General features: G+C 35.0%; 1 protein-coding gene across 7 annotated transcripts in view; it reads left to right on the forward strand.

The window, feature by feature from the left end:
* The window catches only part of KRIT1 (KRIT1 ankyrin repeat containing), a 55,536-nt gene that overhangs the window by 17,676 nt on the left and 19,462 nt on the right, over positions 1 to 18,398 (forward strand). For 6 of the 7 annotated variants that reach the window (XR_007954291.1, XR_007954289.1, XR_007954292.1 and 3 more), the window contains 7 exons: positions 731 to 974; positions 1,168 to 1,283; positions 1,786 to 1,929; positions 4,748 to 4,904; positions 6,664 to 6,771; positions 12,599 to 12,755; positions 16,733 to 16,884. Coding sequence is in view for 1 of the 7 variants with exons in the window: in XM_052001119.1 (XP_051857079.1) it covers positions 731 to 974; positions 1,168 to 1,283; positions 1,786 to 1,929; positions 4,748 to 4,904; positions 6,664 to 6,771; positions 12,599 to 12,755; positions 16,733 to 16,884 (1,078 nt within the window). In the remaining 6 variants the exon portion in view is untranslated. The remainder of the gene's footprint in view (positions 1 to 730; positions 975 to 1,167; positions 1,284 to 1,785; positions 1,930 to 4,747; positions 4,905 to 6,663; positions 6,772 to 12,598; positions 12,756 to 16,732; positions 16,885 to 18,398) is intronic. The other variant, XR_007954295.1, reaches the window with a different exon arrangement.

Below are 18,398 nucleotides of genomic sequence, written 5' to 3' on the forward strand. Positions count from 1 at the left end.
AAGTTATTTAAAATATTCTCAGAATATTCTTCAAACATGAAAAATACTAGCTTACATCCAGCTTTTGAGAGTACCTTGGTAATGTAACATGCTCTGTTGTATATTTGTTTCTGAATTCTCTTAAGTTATTGAGGGAGTTTCCACACCAGCAATTTCTTACACAAATGAAATCATGGATCTGCAAACAGAATCACAAATGTTTTAGACAAATCTCAGTGCAGATGTTATTGCTTTGCAGTCGATTGTCTCAATTCTTTAAAGTGATGACAAGGATGGCAGTTGCATAGTGGCCTAGGGCCCTGCTATGGGGTAGTCTTGATAATACTCTATTAGAGAGCAAGTCCCATAATTCCTACATCTTTAATTTTTCATTAATAAAATAAGACTGAAAATAAAATAAAATAAAATAAAATAAGGCTGCTACCCACTCATGCTATAATGGTGTTTATGGAGATTAATATAATGAAAGTTACAAAGTACACCATACTTTTTAAAAAGAAGGTGTTATCACTAATGTAAAGAGAGAATATTAAAAAAGAAGCTTGTTATTGTGTGCTTTAAGCAACAGAAAAACAAAGAGTAAATAATTTAGCTAGTAATGATAATAAAAATCTCCATCAAGGCAGTTTGATTATATATTGTTAAAAGGTTGTTCTGTAAGTAGCACATTGATTTGTTTGTCTTCACTTCTGGACAAGCACTACTATGGTTTGTCCTTCCTGTTTTTCAGGTGGTTAGATGAGCGACATGCACAATCTCATTTCATTCCAGCTTTATTCCGACCTTCTCCTCTTGAGCGGATAAAAACTAATGTCATCAACCCAGCATATGCCACTGAACCAAGCCAGATAGAAAATTCACTTCATATGGGCTATAGTGCATTAGAAATAAAAAGTAAGATGTTAGCCTTGGAAAAAGCAGATACTTGTATCTATAATCCTTTGTTTGGGTCAGATCTGCAGTATACAAACAGGGTAAGTAAACATTTGAAAGAATTACATCTTTTTTCCAAAGCAATATAACAGTGTCCATAAATGTCCATTTGTTTTTCTCTATAAAACCTTTATTATCAGTTATATACATCACAATAACAGGTATTGGTACTTATTTTGTTTGAGGGCTTTATAACTTACATAGTTCAAATTTTTGGTTCTTTTCCTCTACTAGGTAGATAAAGTGGTAATAAATCCATACTTTGGCCTTGGAGCTCCAGATTATTCAAAAATTCAGATTCCTAAGCAAGAAAAGTGGCAGAGAAGCATGAGCAGTGTTACAGAAGACAAGTACTGTTTTACTTGCATTCTTTTTTTTCTCTTTTTCCTGAAGCCCCATGCTAAAATTATTGTTTAAAGTTCATTATACACAGATACATCTTCTATCCTCCACTGAAATCCTCTCAGTTCCTTTCTGGGGAGTAGAAGTGACCCTTGGTTCTTGAATCTCGTGTCCATTAGACACAAGCTGTGGAAAAAGTTTGAGTATGAGCCCAGTGATGAATTTTGTCACCTAGGGAGCAGCCTAATTGGTTGATCACAAAGTTCCTCCAATCAGTCTTAAAGATTGGCTGCCATGTCGTAGAATGGCTGCATCCTGCATCATTGAAAGGAAGGATTCGCGCCCATTAAACCATGATGTATAAAATATTAATGAATATTCACCAAAAAATAGTCATTCTTTTGCTTAAATTTAAAATAGATTTTTAAGGCAAATTACCAAATGTAATACAGGTATGTTCACTTTTGTTTTCAAGTACATTTTGAATTGCATTTCTTTTATCATTATTAGAGAACATCAGTGGGTAGATGATTTCCCTCTTCATCGAAGTGCTTGTGAAGGAGATTCAGAATTATTAAACCGTCTTCTCAATGATAGTTTTTCAGTAAACCAGCTAGATAATGACCACTGGGCACCTATTCATTATGCATGCTGGTAAGTATCTTTCTTTAAAAATATGGTTACATTCTATATTTTTGTAATTATTGTGATTTCATTATTTAAATTATAATTATTTAATGTTTGTTTCATTTCTACAGTGTCCTAGTGCTTTGTGTAATTAACTAAAAAAATCAAAAGATAGCAATTGCTGTCTTGAGGAGTTGCTATTTTCAAGTATCCCCATGTACTTATTATCTTTGGTTCTTTAATGAACTGACAATTATTAATATTGGAATTAATATTCCAGTTTTACTTACTAATGTAAATAACTGTAACAGGAAGAAAAGTTGGGCTGGTCACATGGCCAGAACAGAGGATGACAGGTAGATAGCCAGAATACTCCTCTGGAGAAAGGAAGATCCCAATTCATTATATAAACTCCCTCCAGAGAATTTGGGAGAGAGCATAGACAGGTGTCTCAAAGGCTGGGGAGGATTGATGGATTGCAATCTGTATCACTGGAGAGAATTCCGAACTAGGTGAGATTAGAGATCAATTAGTATACTTATAAGTCTTTTTTTCAAGTTATTGAGTATGCAGAGATTTTTTAAAATATCACAAGTGCTTGTCTTCAAAAATTTTTTATTCTACCAGTGAAAAGGGGGTGAGATGATATGGGAAAAGATGTGATTAGTATCTCAGAGAAGTGTGAGATAAGTTAGAGATAGGGAGAAGATCAAGATTCCTTTTATCAAGATAAAATGCCATGTGTAAAGTGGAGAGAGGGTACACTGAGTGGTATAATAGGAAATGTCTAGGAGGAAGCAGCCCGTGGATGGAAGCAAAGATGAGCAATGGCTGCCTTCCAGATGTGAAGGATGCAGGCTCAGGTCAGCTGGTTGTCAGGTTTGACCAGATTCTAGTGGAAAAATGTGAAGCCCAGAGACTTTTTGTCAGATTACAAAGGATCTTAAAGGTGAATGGAGGACGTCTTTTCTGAAGGCAATAGGAAACCCTCTGGCTTGACATGGTCAGAACTTACCTTAAGAAAATTGTTTTGGTAGTTTTGCCAGATGTGGATTAAGGAAGTGTCTACTGCTTAGGCTATTATAGGAAAAGCATCAGCTCTTCAGTCTTCTTTTTGACTCTTCACTTTGTTCAGATCATTTACGCCCTTCCGCTTCCTTACCTCCTGTCTACTTTCTACACTATCTACAAGACTGGGCCTCATTTCCTGCTTCTTTAGTAAAATCTTTCCTGCTCACCTTAGCCTAAAGTAATTTCTCCCTCTTTTGAACTCTTCTGTTATTTTTTATGTTCTATTATAATATTTACCATACTGTTGTATTAGGTTGTTAATTAAACCTTGTATAGCTCAGTTTTTCTCATTTTTATCTTATTTCCCCATCCACATTGTGAACTCCATTAGGGAAAGTGTAATGGGCCAGAACTCTGGAGAAATATACTTGAGGCAAGGATTCTTACAATAAGGTGTTAACTCAGTGGAATTGATAAGTCAATGGTTATCTAGTTTAGCATGGTGATTAATAGTTCTCTAGTTCAGTATGATTGATTTAATCTTACAACAAATAATATAATATAATATAATTGGCTTATACTCAGGATGATGAATTGATTTAATTGTAATAGAATGTATAAACTAGGGGCAAACTCAGCCACAAAGTCCGGGAGGGGGGAGACTTGACCAGCCTCATACTGGCTGTCCTGCCTTCATCACTTTTCCACTAAGACCAAGGACTCGGGCTAGTCCCAAGATCCTCCAGAGAGCTAGTTTGGACATTATGTTTAATCCACCCCAGTGTGGGGGCTCTAGAAAGCAATAGTACATTTTGTCACCCCAACTTGGGGGGTTCTAGAAAGTAGGACATTACATTTGGATGTATAGCCCGGCTGGTTGACTGAGACTGCTGACACAGACTGGGAGACTGAAGGAAACAATAAAGACTTTGGACTTTATCCGACTATTCTCTTGGTGATTATTCTGCTGAGACCAAGGCTGGTCCAAAGGCCCTCCAGAAAGCTAGTCAGAACATTACAAGAAAGGACCATACATATCTTATACTACTTTGTTCTACAGACCTTAAAAATATCTTGCACTAATAGACACCTAATGAATATTTATTGATTTAATTTTTATTTTTACTTCGTTAGTCTTAATTTGTTGATCCAAATTTATATCATATTACTGAGACCACGTGGACCTTTTTCATGGACTTGTTTTCTTGAGGTTTTTTGCAATTATTGAATTAAGTCCTTAATTGTTTATTAACTTTAATTGCCCCATTTATAAATTCTGACATGTTTCTTTATCTTTACCTTCTAAGCGAACAGCTAGGTGGTTCAGTGGCTACAATACCAGGCTTGGAATCAGGAAGACTTATTTTCCTGAATCTAGCCTGACACTAGCTATGTAACCCTGGACTAGTCTTTTAATCCTGTGTGCCTCAGTGTCTCTTCTCTGAAATGAGCTGGAGAAGGAAATGACCAACCACTCAAAGTATCCTTTCCAAGAAAACCCCAAATGAGGTCACCAGGGTCAGACACAACTGAACAAAAACATAAGCAGATGCCTTCTTTTACTTTCTTTTACTTTGTATTTCTCTCCTTTCCATTCCCCCTCAGTTGATATTAGAAGTGATGTTTTCTCCCAGTTCATCAGAAATAGAAACACTCAGCTTGAACCAGAACTACTCAGAAATAACCTTAGTCACCATACACATTTACGTCAATGTCTTAATCCCTTGTTATATGTCCTAGAAAACCTTAGCAATCTTTGCAATATTGTCTAAAAATAGGATTAAAAAATAAATCACAGGTGATTTTTGTAGTTAATAAGTTCTGTTTTCTCTAGGTATGGAAAAGTTGAGGCCACTCGCATACTGTTAGAAAAAGGAAAGTGTAATCCAAACCTCTTAAATGGACAGCTTAGTTCTCCCCTTCATTTTGCTGCTGGAGGAGGACATGTTGAAATAGTGCAAATCCTTCTAAACCATCCAGAAGTGGACAGAGTAAGTTGCTTTCACTTTTTAAGAAGAGTGACTACACAAATAATAATGGCACAATATGCAATTTTAGTCTTTCCAAGAGGCTTGACATTGAGAGTTATTCATCATTTTATAAACATAGATGAAAACAATTCATATTTATATGCAAGTTTTGCTTTTTTAGTTAAACATTTAACCAATATTCTAGTGATTTCCTATAAAAAAGTTCCTTCTGAAAGCAATAAACTGGGAAAACATTTTTACAGTCAAAGGTTCTGATAAAGGCCTCATTTCCAAAATATATAGCGAATTGACTCTCATTTATAAGAAATCTAGCTATTCTTTGATTGATAAATGGCCAAAGGACATGGACAATTCTCAGATGAAGAAATTGAAACTATTTCTAGCCATATGAAAAGATGCTCTAAGTCATTATTAATCAGAGAGATGCAAATTAAACCAACTCTGAGATACCACTACACACCTGTCAGATTGGCTAGAATGACAGGGAAAGATAATGCAAAATGTTGGAGGGAATGTGGGATACATTGTTTGTGGAATTGTGAACACATCCAGCCATTCTGGAGAGCAATTTGGAACTATGCTCAAAAAGTTATCAAACTGTGCATATCCTTTGATCCAGCAGAGTTTCTACCGGGCTTAGATCCCAAAGAGATCTTATAGAAAGAAATGGACCTGGATGTTCAAGAATATTTATGGCCTCTTTGTAGTGGCCAGAAACTGCATCTGAGTGGATGCCCATTAATTAGAGAATGGCTGAATAAATTGTGGTAAATGAATGTTATGGAATATTATTGTTCTATAAGAAATGACCAGTAGGATGATTTCAGAAAGGCCTGGAGAGATTTACATGGACTGATGCTGACCTAAATGAGCAGGTCCAGGAAATCATCATATACTTGAACAATAATACGATATGATGATCAATTCTGATGGACGTGGCCCTCTTTTAACAATGAGATGAACCAAATCAGTTCCAATTGAATAATAATGAATTGAACCAGCTACATCCAGCGAAAGAACTCAAGGAAATGAGTTGAACCACTACATAGAATTCCCAATCCCTTTATTTTTGTCTGCCTGCATTTTTTATTTCCTTCACAGGTTAATGGTACATCATTTCAAAGTCCTATTCTTCTTCTGCAACAAAATAACTGTATGGACATCTATACTTATATTGTATTTAACATATACTTTAACATATTTAACATGTATTGGTTTACCTGCCATCTTGGGGACAGGGTGGGGGGAAAGAGGGGAAAAATTGGAACAAAAGGTTTTGCAACTGTCAATGCTGAAAAATTACCCATGCATATATCTTGCAAATAAAAAACTATCATAAAAAAAATAATAAAAGTCATGTTGTAAAAGAAAAAAAAATAAAAATAAAAAAGTTCCTTCTGCTTCTAGGGTACATATTAATAAAATAACTTAAGAGAAAAATAAAATAACTTTTGCAAACCCTTGATTGTATCTATAATCAGAAAACAATAGATACTGAACAAAGTTTGTGACCCTTAGCCATTGAACATATACAAAATGGTTAAGTACTTCAGAATTTCTTAAGAGACAAACTGAAGACTAAAGAAAGTAGTTAGTGAATAGTAGCTGTAAATTGAGGCACAATAATACTGCCTTACTATTGCATTATTGAGATTCAAAGTTTAAGATTTGGGAGAAGCTGTAGGAGTCATCAGTGAACTTTCTGTTTAGAAAATAGCATGATACTTACAATTCTTTTTTTTTTTTTCCTTCTTTGCAGCACATTATTGACCAGCAAGGAAGGTCTCCTTTAAATGTCTGTGAAGAAAACAAACAGAATGACTGGGAGGAGACTGCAAAACTGTTGAAGGAAGCCATAAACAAACCAGTAGGAATTGTCTTTTTAAACAGATTTGAGCTGTCATGTTTTTAAGTTTATCTATTATTTATGAGCCTTTGACAAAGGTTACTGATGGCAAGCTATTAAGAATGCCCCATTCCAGATCTGAGGCAAGAGGCCAGATATTACAGCTGAGTGATTAGAATTGACATGTTAGTAAACACTTTTTACATTACTCTGATGACTCCATGTTTATGATTTTTCCAGTTATATAGACATTTGCTTTTGCTTGGCAAGTACTTCTCATTGGTGGGACAAATCAAAAATATAAAATTTGTAGAAAGAATGTTTAAAATGCTTAGAATATTTTTATTTTTTGGTAAAGTCAACATTATTTTTAGGTAGACTTGACCACTTCAGTGGCTCCAAAAACTTGTGTGTTTTCATTAAAGCAAGATTTCTATTAAGGTATACTATATTATTATGTTTCAAGTTACTGCATTTGCTTAAAAGTTATATATTTCTTTTAAAAATTCCCTAATTTTTTTTCATTCAATGTAGCTTACCAACTATATATAGTCATATATATACATATATACATATATATGTAAACAAATTAGCGAGGTTTCATTGCATTTAGTTGTTTCTTAGGATGGACAATAGGCTTTCATATATCCTTTTTGCATGGTTCTAGATTTTTGTTATTCAGTTTTATCTGACTCTTTGTAAGCTTATTTGTAGTTTTCTTGGCATAGATACAGATGCTGAAATGGTTTACCATTTTCTTTTCCAGCTCATTTGACAGATGAGAAAATTGAGGCAGACAGGGTTAAATGACTTAAATGCACAGGGTCACTCAGCCAGGTATCTGGGTCCGGATTTGAACTCATGGCCCAGCACTCTATTCACTTTGCCACTTATCTGCCACTTCTAGATCATATTGCTGTTTAATGTATTATGTTGCTGAAAGAATTGAAATTTATTGTGATTTTAATTTATATTATTTCTCAAGCACTTAAATAATCTAAAATTTTCCCATTGTGGGCATGCTCTCCAACAATATAAATCACAGATTTACTTTGCCCTGAAGAGTTCCTGGGGCTGGGAGGAGGAGAGGAGGTGCTCCTGACCCGAATATCTGACACGCCTGGCAGTGAGCTGCAGATAGGGCAGCACATAGCAGCCTTGGGCACACTGTGCTGTCAGTACAGCTTCTTGGTAGCACTTTTTATAGCATGAGAAAGCTTGGCTGCTGTAGCTCTTTGGAACTTGGGCTCACTTCCACCACAAAGTAATGTTGGAATAAAGGATTATCAGCAACCAGAAGGAAACTTAGATAGGCAATAAGAACAATGTTGTTATTAGACTCATATGTCAAAAATGTGAAAACTATAGAAAATAACTTTCTGAAGAAAATTCATATTTAAATTGTTATTTTAAGTATTATCAACCCCATCTTTCTCTTTTATCAATCAACAAGTATCTGTTGAGGGTCTTCTCTTTGTTTTTGTGTTTTGCTGGTGTTTTCAAGGATTCAGAAGAATAAAATGTGACCCTGCCCAGCCCATCTTGGAAAACAAGGTTAACACATATGGAAAACAGCATGTGTGATGAGGTGCAATGTAGAATTTGATGCTCAGGGCCCATGTTGGAGATTTCTAATTATTTAGATCTTGGACTGAACCTAGTGAGGTTCTATTGGGATGTGTTTATCATTCTGAAAACTCTGAGAGGCAGGATTTGAACCCATCGTTTCTGACTCCAAGAATTTATATTACTCTGTCCACACCCAAATATAGACTTTCCCCACAGATGCAACATAACTTTTACCACAAATCTATCACTAACTGGATATGTCAGTTTCAGTATCTTTTGAATTTATAGTGAGTGTAGGAACTCAATCTTGTGACCTGTCTCCAGTGACTCTGAGCAGCCTGGAGCAACAGAAGGCCTTTAGTTTCAGGATTGAAAGAGCCCTGGTTCAAATCCTGGATGAATCCCAAGATCTTACCAGGGCTTGGACTTTATCCAGCTTGATCAGCAGCTTTCTGTTAGAAATTCAAGGGGACAAGGGATGTTAGTGTAATATAGCTAGTGGTAAATTTTAAAAGATGCCAGTATTTGATCTGGCATCTTTGGCATTTCTCCTGTTGCCTCATGCCAACCATCTTTCTTGTTGTCTATTTTCTTCTGAACTTCCCACCGTATGATAGGAGTATTTTGTGTCCACACTAAGCTTGCATACTTCTGTTGCTCACTTACAAACTCTGGTTTCTTTAGGCTGTCACTCTCCCTCCCACATTCTCCCCAAGGATGCTAAGTATTTCTGGTTTTGGACACCTTTTCTATGACTTTCTTTCCCTGTAGCCATGTAGCCATCTGAAAATTCCTTATCCTTTTCTTTCTAGCCAAACCTAAATTCTTTAATCGTTCTATCACAATCATTTTTGTTTGTAAATATCTTTTACATAGGATGTGTTTTAACATGTTTCTGTGTTTGCAACACAGTAGAATATACCTTAGTTTGTCAGATAACAGTATTAATTCTCTGAATTAAAGGTCAGGGTCAGGGAGGATTACAGCAAACTCCTGTTTCTTGCACAGTGTGAGCTAGTTCTGTATTATCACTTTGTGACACAGTAGACATTCTATTTGACAGGGAGGAGAGAAGCATTTTTGTCCAAAATGAGAGCTGTACCCCACCCCCTCAGCCTTCCTGACCATGCTATGGCACTGGGAGTGGGGTCTGTGAAAGGTCCTTAGGAGCCCGGGCTCCTGGACTTGCCTGCCAGTGAGGCTTACAATTCATGTTATATGGTTACAAGTGTCGGGATTCCTTTTTTTTTTTTTTGCAATGGGATGGAAGAGAAAATTTGTTATTTGGGGAAAAAAATTTAACTCCGAGATATAGTAGCACTGCCCCACAATATCTACTCAGTGTCAGTCAGATTAGATCCTGAGAAATGAGAAAAGGAGGACAGAAGAGGAAAATGCTAGAGGAAAAAAGCCACCAGCATCCCTCATTCTTTTCAATCCCCTTCACTTTACCTTTCCGAAGTCCCTCAGCATGATTTAGCTTACCCTGTGCTTGGCTTGCCTCCTTTGGATTTGCTGTTTGCCCATGCCATCTAGTGGCAATGGGGATGATAAAAAGGGACTTGAATTTTTTGCTTTGGGTGTTGCCCTCCTGAGAAGGAAAGGGCTGAAATGACTGTTATAAAGACAAAAGATATATATTTTTAAAGCCTTTCAATATTCTAAAAAGTTAGACTAAGAATTTTTGTTACAACTTATGTATTTCATTATGTAGCAGTCTTTTATTGTGATGTGTTTGAGTGTATATTCACTAGACAGTCTCTCATATACACAGACATATAAACACCCAGACAATTAATTAACATTTATTAAGTGTCTTTATGTCTATGTTTTATAGGACTCTCATGTATAATCAGGATATACTGGACATTTATGCGTGTATTCTTAGTCCTGTAACAAATTTTTATTTTAAATTACTACAGAGTTATTGACATTACCCCCAAATAATGTTATTGGCATGCAAAAATATTGGATTTCCCCAGTAGTCAATATTCCATCAACCAAAGGAGCTATGTCCTGAGAATTTCCTCCACCAAAAGAAGTCACCACTCTTCTATGACTTATTAGATGAGTCTTAATTACAGAAAGTACCTATAGATTTTATGAATTGTATAAGGCCACACAACTGCCAAAAATTACGAACTAGATTTTAACCTAGAAGTTCTTGATTCTTGATTCTGGGCCCATCATTCTTTCGGCCTCTATCTGTGATTACTATTCAAACCGTTTTCTGTCCTAGCTACTTTAAATTGGGGCTTTAATGCACACATACTGGGAATTATTCCCATTCATTCCCCTCCTTTTTCCTCTTTCTCCTTCCTCCCCTCCCTTCTTTTTCCCCTCTTCCCCCCCCAAAAAAAAAACATTGGAGAAACCTCCTAGGCCACTTTGTGTCTCAAGCATCCACTTTCTTGCCTCCATCCCATGCATGGAATGTCCTTTCTATTCACCTTTACCTACTGAATATCCTTCCTTGAAAGACTAAATGATTGTTACCATATTCAGAAACCTGTGTCCCAATCCTTCCCTCCAAATAGCATTTTTCCCCTCGAAACTTATTTATTTATTTGGTAAATAATTTGTTTTGTAGATTTCTAATGCATTTGTAAATCAAGCCTTCACATGAAGGCTGATCCCTCCTAAGACAGTTGTCTTGCTGCCACTCTGCCCAATTCCCCAATGACCTCACTTTGGTTGTCCTTTCCCTCTTACATATTTAATCTTTCTCTACTTGCTCTTTCATTTGTCTATCAGAGATTATCATCTCTCCCTAATCTCCCAAAAGTTCCCTAACCTAGGACTCTTCTAGATTTTCTATTATTCCATCTATTGCCTGTCCTTCCACGTTAGACTTATTTAAGATGGAGTAAAGATCATGAACTCAGATGTTAAGTTGAGGTGGTGGTTGAATAGCATTATGAAAAACGAATCTCTGTCTACAAGTAGAGGAAATGAGGAAAGAGTTTGAGAATGTTCATGTTCCATGGCCTCACCCTTCTCTTCAGAGTAGGTACCCTTTTGTAAATGTGGAGGTCAGCAGCAGGGTTGATGGCAAGAAGGGAAAATTTGGAGCATTTGTTTAAAAAAAAATGAAATGAAAAGTTGATAAAAGAAGACTAGGAGAATTGATCATTAATGACAGCCCAGCTGAGGCAATCTAGTGTGAATTTTTGGTAAGTGCAGTCAACTCGTTTTGTGTTTTTTCTTCACTGAGATTTAACAGCATGAAGCAGAAAAGACTGCATTAGGTTATGTACCTTGCCCAAGGATGAAGGGTTCATTTGTTGAGAATGGTAGAAAATTAGGGGGACAAAGGTTTGGAGTAAGGGGACTAAAGCATCCCCAAAGAATATGATCTTGTGAAGGCACATACTCTGAAATGTCAGTTCTGAATCCATTTATTATAATTTTGGGGTGAATTAATTTTCCAGATTAGACCACAACAATCAGCCTCTGATTGTATTGGTTCCCCAGTATTGGTCATCCTGCCTGTGGTAAAAGTGGCATGCTTATCTTGCTTCTAATAGAACACTTACTATATTCATCCTCAGTTCCATTCCTACACAGTTTACCCTTTGCGTAATCCTCTTCCATTGATAGTCTCTACTCCATTATTCACAAACTCCCTACCTTTGAGTTTCCATCTTTAATGAAATTCTGGCTTTCCTCTATGATACCACATTTCCTAAAACCCTCTTTTTCCTCCATTCTTTGTATCTCACAAGGCCAGGAAAGCCTGAAATCTATTCCATCTCCCACTCATCCTTGCTCCTATCATCTACTGATTTTTTTTTTTTAATTATTTTTGCTGAGGAAATTGGGGGTAAGTGACTTGCCCAGGATCACACAGCTAGGAAGTGTTAAGTGTCTGACATCAGATTTGAACTCAAGTCCTCCTGACTTAAGGACTGGTGCTCTATCTACTGTTATCACCTAGCTGCCCCTCATCTACTGATTTTTAAGTCATTAACCAAACTTTTTTAGACTACTAAATGGGACCTCCTAAAGATTTCTCCTATACCAGCTTTTGAGGTTTTTAAAATTTCTTGCAGAAAGCTTAAGAAGGAGACTATATATCTGTGGATATATATTTTGTGTGACTATGAGCAAATCATACCAGCTGCTAGGTACTCTTAACCAAATATATATGTATATATATTATGGATAATTGTCAATAAATGTGGCCCAAAAATTCTTACTTGACCATTAACCAGTTTGAATGATATTTCCATATTAGAAATCTGTTTAATATAGCATATGATTTCATTCTTTACCGTAGTATGAAAAGGTACGGATATATCGAATGGATGGATCTTACCGTTCTGTTGAACTAAAACATGGGAACAATACCACAGTACAACAGATTATGGAAGGAATGCGTCTTTCTCATGAAACACAGCAGTATTTCACTATTTGGATCTGTTCAGAAAATCTCAGTAAGAAAAGTTTTATTATATTGTAAATATTGTTGATAAATTTAAAATAATGCCCTGGGCAGGGTAGTCTACTGTGTTATAAAACTGAAAATCCAATATTTTCAAAATTCCTGTCTTAATCTGCTACTTTTATTTTGCTCTTTGTACTTTCTCTTCTTTGTCATTTCTTTTGTTATGTATTTATGCTTTTTTTAAAGATTAAGTGTTATTTTTAATATTAAGAATCTTTCCATCTGTAAAATGGAGGGAATGATGTGTGAATCCTTAGTGAAAAAAATTAGGCTTATGTTTGTGTTTGGCAGTTTACTGTGAGAAATGAATGTTTCTCTCTTATATTTAGTAATTGTTAACATTAGGATTAAGGTTTTCCCCATTGCTATTTCATCCAGAAACAAATCAGTGTAAGAAATCTCTCTGAAAAATTTACTCAGGCCAAGATCTTAACAGACTGCAAAAGAAATTCTAAGTTCAAGCTATTGGATGTATTCCTGTTCATTGTGTTTTTCCTGATTGGTCTGAGGAAGTGTTGATTCTTTCTTTCTGTCATAAGAAATGATGTGAAAATTGATGTCTCTATTAACCAAGATTTGGGTGACACAGGTCAGGGACCCCAAGAGCCTTGTTTTAATTTATTGCCCACCTCTCATCACTCTTGTCAACCAATCAGACAGAGCTGCTTTTCACCCTCAAGTGAAATCCTTTTTTAAAAGGCTTTATAAATATCAAAAGTTCAAGAGGTTTGCTCTCTTGATGGCTAATGAGGGGACAATGACAATCAAGGGAACTGCTTTTTAGAAGTAGTCAGTAAAATTGATTTTAATTTATCCTGGAATTCAGTCTCTTAGAACTATTTAATTGTCACATTGCGAACGAGGAAAGGAGCTGTTATCACATAATTTATTCAGAATATCATCTATTTTTTTAAGTATTATAGTTAGCAAACATTCCATATTTATTTTAGTATCATAATTCTCTCATTTAGAAAGGAGTTAATAAAAAGGAAAGAATGAGATTGCTTTTTTTACAAGGCAAAAGAATTTAAAGTAGTACTATTTTTGAAAGAAATAAAGAGCTGAAGGTGAAAACTGTTTCTTCCTAAGAAAATTGAACTTTGTGCAAAAATTTTCAGAAGTTTTAAAAGAAATGTATTCTGACTCAAGAAAACGTAACCTAATGCTCTTCTGTCTAAATCACTATTAGAAGATTTTTTTTCACTCAGGTAAAACTTGGATTTAAAAGAAGAAAAAATTGCAAATAATGTGTACATGTGATCAGGTACTTTTTGAACAATCTGTATGTATGCACATGCATACGCATGTGTATACACAGAGAATGTATATAAAATGTGATCACATCCGAAACATGTTTCATGTATTTTGCAGATATAAAATAGTATTTCAAGAAATTTTCACTCTTAAGATGAGAATTTTTTAAAGTTTGCCACTCATAAAGAAAAAAATAGTATATTGTTAAAATCATACTTAGTGATCTTATTCATAGAGTCTATCCGATATAAATGTCAGATCAAGTTCATTTTTAAAGTCCAAGTATTGGGGCGGCTAGGTGGCACAGTGGATGGAACACCAACCCTGAAGTCAGGAGGACCTGAGTTCAAATGTGATCTCAGACATTTAACACTTCCTAGCTGTGTGACCTTGGGCAAGTCTACTTAACCCCAATTGCCTTAGGGGAAAAAAAAGTCCAAGTATTTGTGTAATAGAGAAAATGCAAAAGCATGATAGTAAAATTCATTATACTAATAAGTCAAAACATAGTTAATTAGGTAGAAATTATGATTCTTTTTTCTTTTTTGTTTTATTTTTAAAATATTTTATTTTTCCCCATTACATGAATTTAGCATTCATTTTTGTATGATTGAATTTCAGATTTCTTCTCCCTTCTTTCCCTTTCTTCTTCTGAAGATGGTAGGCAGTTTGATCTAATTTATACATGTGCTAACATATAAAATCTATTTCCATATTAATCATAGTTGTGAAAGAAGAAACAGATCAAAAGGAAAAAACAACACGAATAAGATTAGTGAGAGAAATATTCTTTGATCTGCATTCCTAGTCTATCAGTTCAATTATGATTCTTTATCCATGTTTTTCATTCATGTATTCAAAATACAGACCTTGCCTATGTAAAAGAGACAACCTTCAACTGTCAGATCATATCTTTAATTGTAAAATGAATCAGTAAGGAATCTCATCTGATCATGTGTACTGGCTGGCCTGGCTATTTATAAATCAAGAGGAGATACCATTTTTCTTATTGTTCTCCTTACCTCCATGGAAATTTTTTTCTTCTCATGTTAGTATAACAAAAAAAAAGTTCTCTTCCCAGCTTTGCCACCTCTGGCCTACCTGGGCATTTGACCCAGCCATATCCCTGCTAATAGGAGTGAGCCCTACAGGTGTTTCTCGAAGGCCTCCTCAGTACCCAACACCATCCTGGAGGGCAACTATTACTGTCCTCGTTTCTCCTGCTGATGGGCTAATTGTAGAGCAAAATGGTCATAGAGAAAGCACAACCAAACCAGCCTTCACAACTGATGAATTGGGAAACGAACCAGCTCAAATAAAGATTTCTGTCATTCTGAATCTTCTAATAATGAGCTCATTCACTCCTTCATTCATTGTTAGTAATAACCAGCATTTAGGTAGTGCTTTATGTCTGTATCTTAATTGAGCCTTTTATGAAGCCTGTGAGGTATATAATGCATGTATATATCATTATATATTACATAATTACATTATGCAAATTATGTTACAATACACATATACATGGGAATATTTATAATTTGTGTTTTATAGATGAAGAAATGAAAGCTCCCTAAGGTTTTAGGGTTATGATTTGAGAGTATTTACAAACAAGGATCTGAACCTAGCATCTCCTGATTCCCCAATCTAACATTCTTTTAGTGACTTCAAAAGAGCAAAGATTGTCTAAGGAGGATGTGTGTTTTTAACACCATCAGTCTCAAAATGGTTTTTAAATTTTCTATTATTCTATTTTTGTTGGAATCTTTACGAACTGCTAACTCATTAGAGTTGATGGTTTGGGCCAGAACCTGAAACAAGGTACTAAGTAGAACTAATTGATACAATGCTTGTGTTCACACTTTTACTCATTGGAGTTCTTTGTGAACTTAATGTCTTGTTTCAGGTTCTGGCCCAAAACATCTTCTTTGTAAGATCACATCAATAATCTATCAACTCTAATGAGTTAGCAGTTTGTAAAGATTCCAACATATTTTTGTTTTTATATGTGAAGTACCTTATAAAGTACTCTTATATTTTTTCTATTTTCCATAATCAAGTTTTTTTTAATAGTTTTCTATCAAAATACAGTTAGAACTGTATTTTTTTTTATTTTTTTTAAAACTTGATTTGATTGTGCATATTTTTACCATGAAGGAAAAGTAATCCATATCTGTTGATTTGTTAGGGAAGTGATTGAATCTGGTTAGACTGGTCATCTGGAGTCTAATTATCTTAAAGTGTAATATAGTGAAAAGTGCACTAGATTGGGAGGCAGAAAGCTGGATCCTGTTTCCATTTTTGCCACTAACTAAGTATGACTTTAGACAATTCCCTTTTCTTTTCTTGCCTATAAAATGAAAGAGTTGGACTCAGTGATCTCTCTAAAGGCTAAAATATTTGTGATTCTTGTAAAATCTATCAATTGGAATATAATCAAAAAGTGCTTTGAGATTATTAAGGACTTTGGATAAATTTAATATCTCCTGTTTTGTTTTAAGGCATTTTCAAATTATTTATAAGATGACATTAAACTGAAGTAGCTCTATACTTATTGTATATTATTTTTTAAAGAAGGGAAGGATTGTCCTCTAATTTATATGAATTCAGGTTTTAGATTAATTATTTTCCTTGCAATTCTTATGCGTAGATAAAATTGAGTCACTGTTATGTAATCATTTCTAAAAGGAAAGCTTTTTTTTTTTTTTTTTTCAGGCCTTCAGCTGAAGCCCTATCACAAACCTTTACAACATGTTCGTGACTGGCCAGAAATATTGAATGAATTGACAAATTTGGATCCTCAAAGGGAAACGCCACAGCTTTTCCTAAGAAGAGATGTGAGACTTCCACTGGAAGTTGAGAAAAAGGTTTGCATATAAATCCTCATGATAGTGATTCCATTTAAGTAATTCTATTTATTGAGTACCTCCTACCATATAGCACTCTACTAAGTACTTGGGGACAGATAACAGAAAATTTAGACGAACTAACCAGAGGAGCTATGAGGTAGCTGGATAAACAATATAAATAAACAGAATAAGTACTTTCACTTAAAACTTAAACTTAAAACTTAAAAACAATTTTAATAGATGTTAACATATAATTATATTCATCCTCTCCTAGCTGTGTGGAATGAAAAGTTCTCCAACTACATAGCTCTTGCAGAAGAAATCAATGTCATGTGAGAATGGGATAAACAATATATCATTCTAGTTAGTCTTTGTTACTTAAGTTGCTACTAGGTCTATAGTCTAGCCAAACTAACCTTCTCTCTACTCTTCACACATGGCATAGCTTCTTTTGCTACTTAACAATAATTAAGAAGCTACAATGTAAGAGAGATTTATAGATTTAAATATATTGCACACTAGGTATGTAAGACCTGAGAATTTGCAAAATAAAGAATAGATAATTTTTATAGAACTGACCAAAGAATGTTTCCTTAGAGAGATAAGTTTTAAAAAGGAGGAGGGAATCGAATGCATAATAGTTTGTGGGTAAAGGAAATTATACATCTAGAAATAGCTAAAAGATGTCTGCAAACATTGTTGATAGCCATCTAAAGTAGAAAAAATACTTCTCTAAAGTAGAAAATCTGCCTTTGTTACTAAAAATAAGATTGGCTAGATTGGGGGGAATGGTGTCAGTGTAGTGGACTGCTTGCTTGTTGAGCTAGAAAGGTAGGATATGGAATAGGATTCCTAAGAGATTTTTAAACAGAATTTCAGAAATAGAAATGCAGTTTTAAAAATAGCACTCAGGGAAGCTTATTTTGGCTGCTAAATGTGGGATGAATTTGGCAAGGTAATGACTTGATACTAAGATCCACTAGAAGGAAGATAAAATAGGTATGAGGGTCTAATAATACTTGTAGAAATTGGGAGAAAATAGTTCATTTCAAGATCAAGTAACTTCATGGCAGCAAAAAATATAGCCCAGATTTTCTCATTTTGTCTCTTTTCTACAGTGATTTTCATTTTTAAAAGTATTTGCAAATAAGTTCAAAAAATTTCAAACCATAAAAATTTCACTGTCTTTATCCATACTTAAGGCAGCTAGATGGCATAATGGATAAAGCTCTGGGCCTGAAGTAGGAAGCCACATTTGCCTCAATTTCCTCATCTGTAGAGTAAGCTGAAGAAGGAAATTGCAAACTGCTCTAGTATCTCTGCCAAGCAATGGTAAATGGGACCACAAAGAGTTGAACATGACTGAAAATGCCTGCTGATCCATATTTATAAAAAAAATCTTACTTCCCCATATTGCTGCTTACGAGAATATCATTAATTATCCCCATTTTGCAGATGGGGAGACTTAGGCAGAGAGGTAAAGTGAATTGCCCAGAATCACACAGCTAGTTCCATGTTGGAGGCCTGAATTT

The sequence above is a fragment of the Antechinus flavipes genome, chromosome 5 (genome assembly GCF_016432865.1).
Source record: "Antechinus flavipes isolate AdamAnt ecotype Samford, QLD, Australia chromosome 5, AdamAnt_v2, whole genome shotgun sequence".
Taxonomy (NCBI): Eukaryota; Metazoa; Chordata; class Mammalia; order Dasyuromorphia; family Dasyuridae; genus Antechinus; species Antechinus flavipes.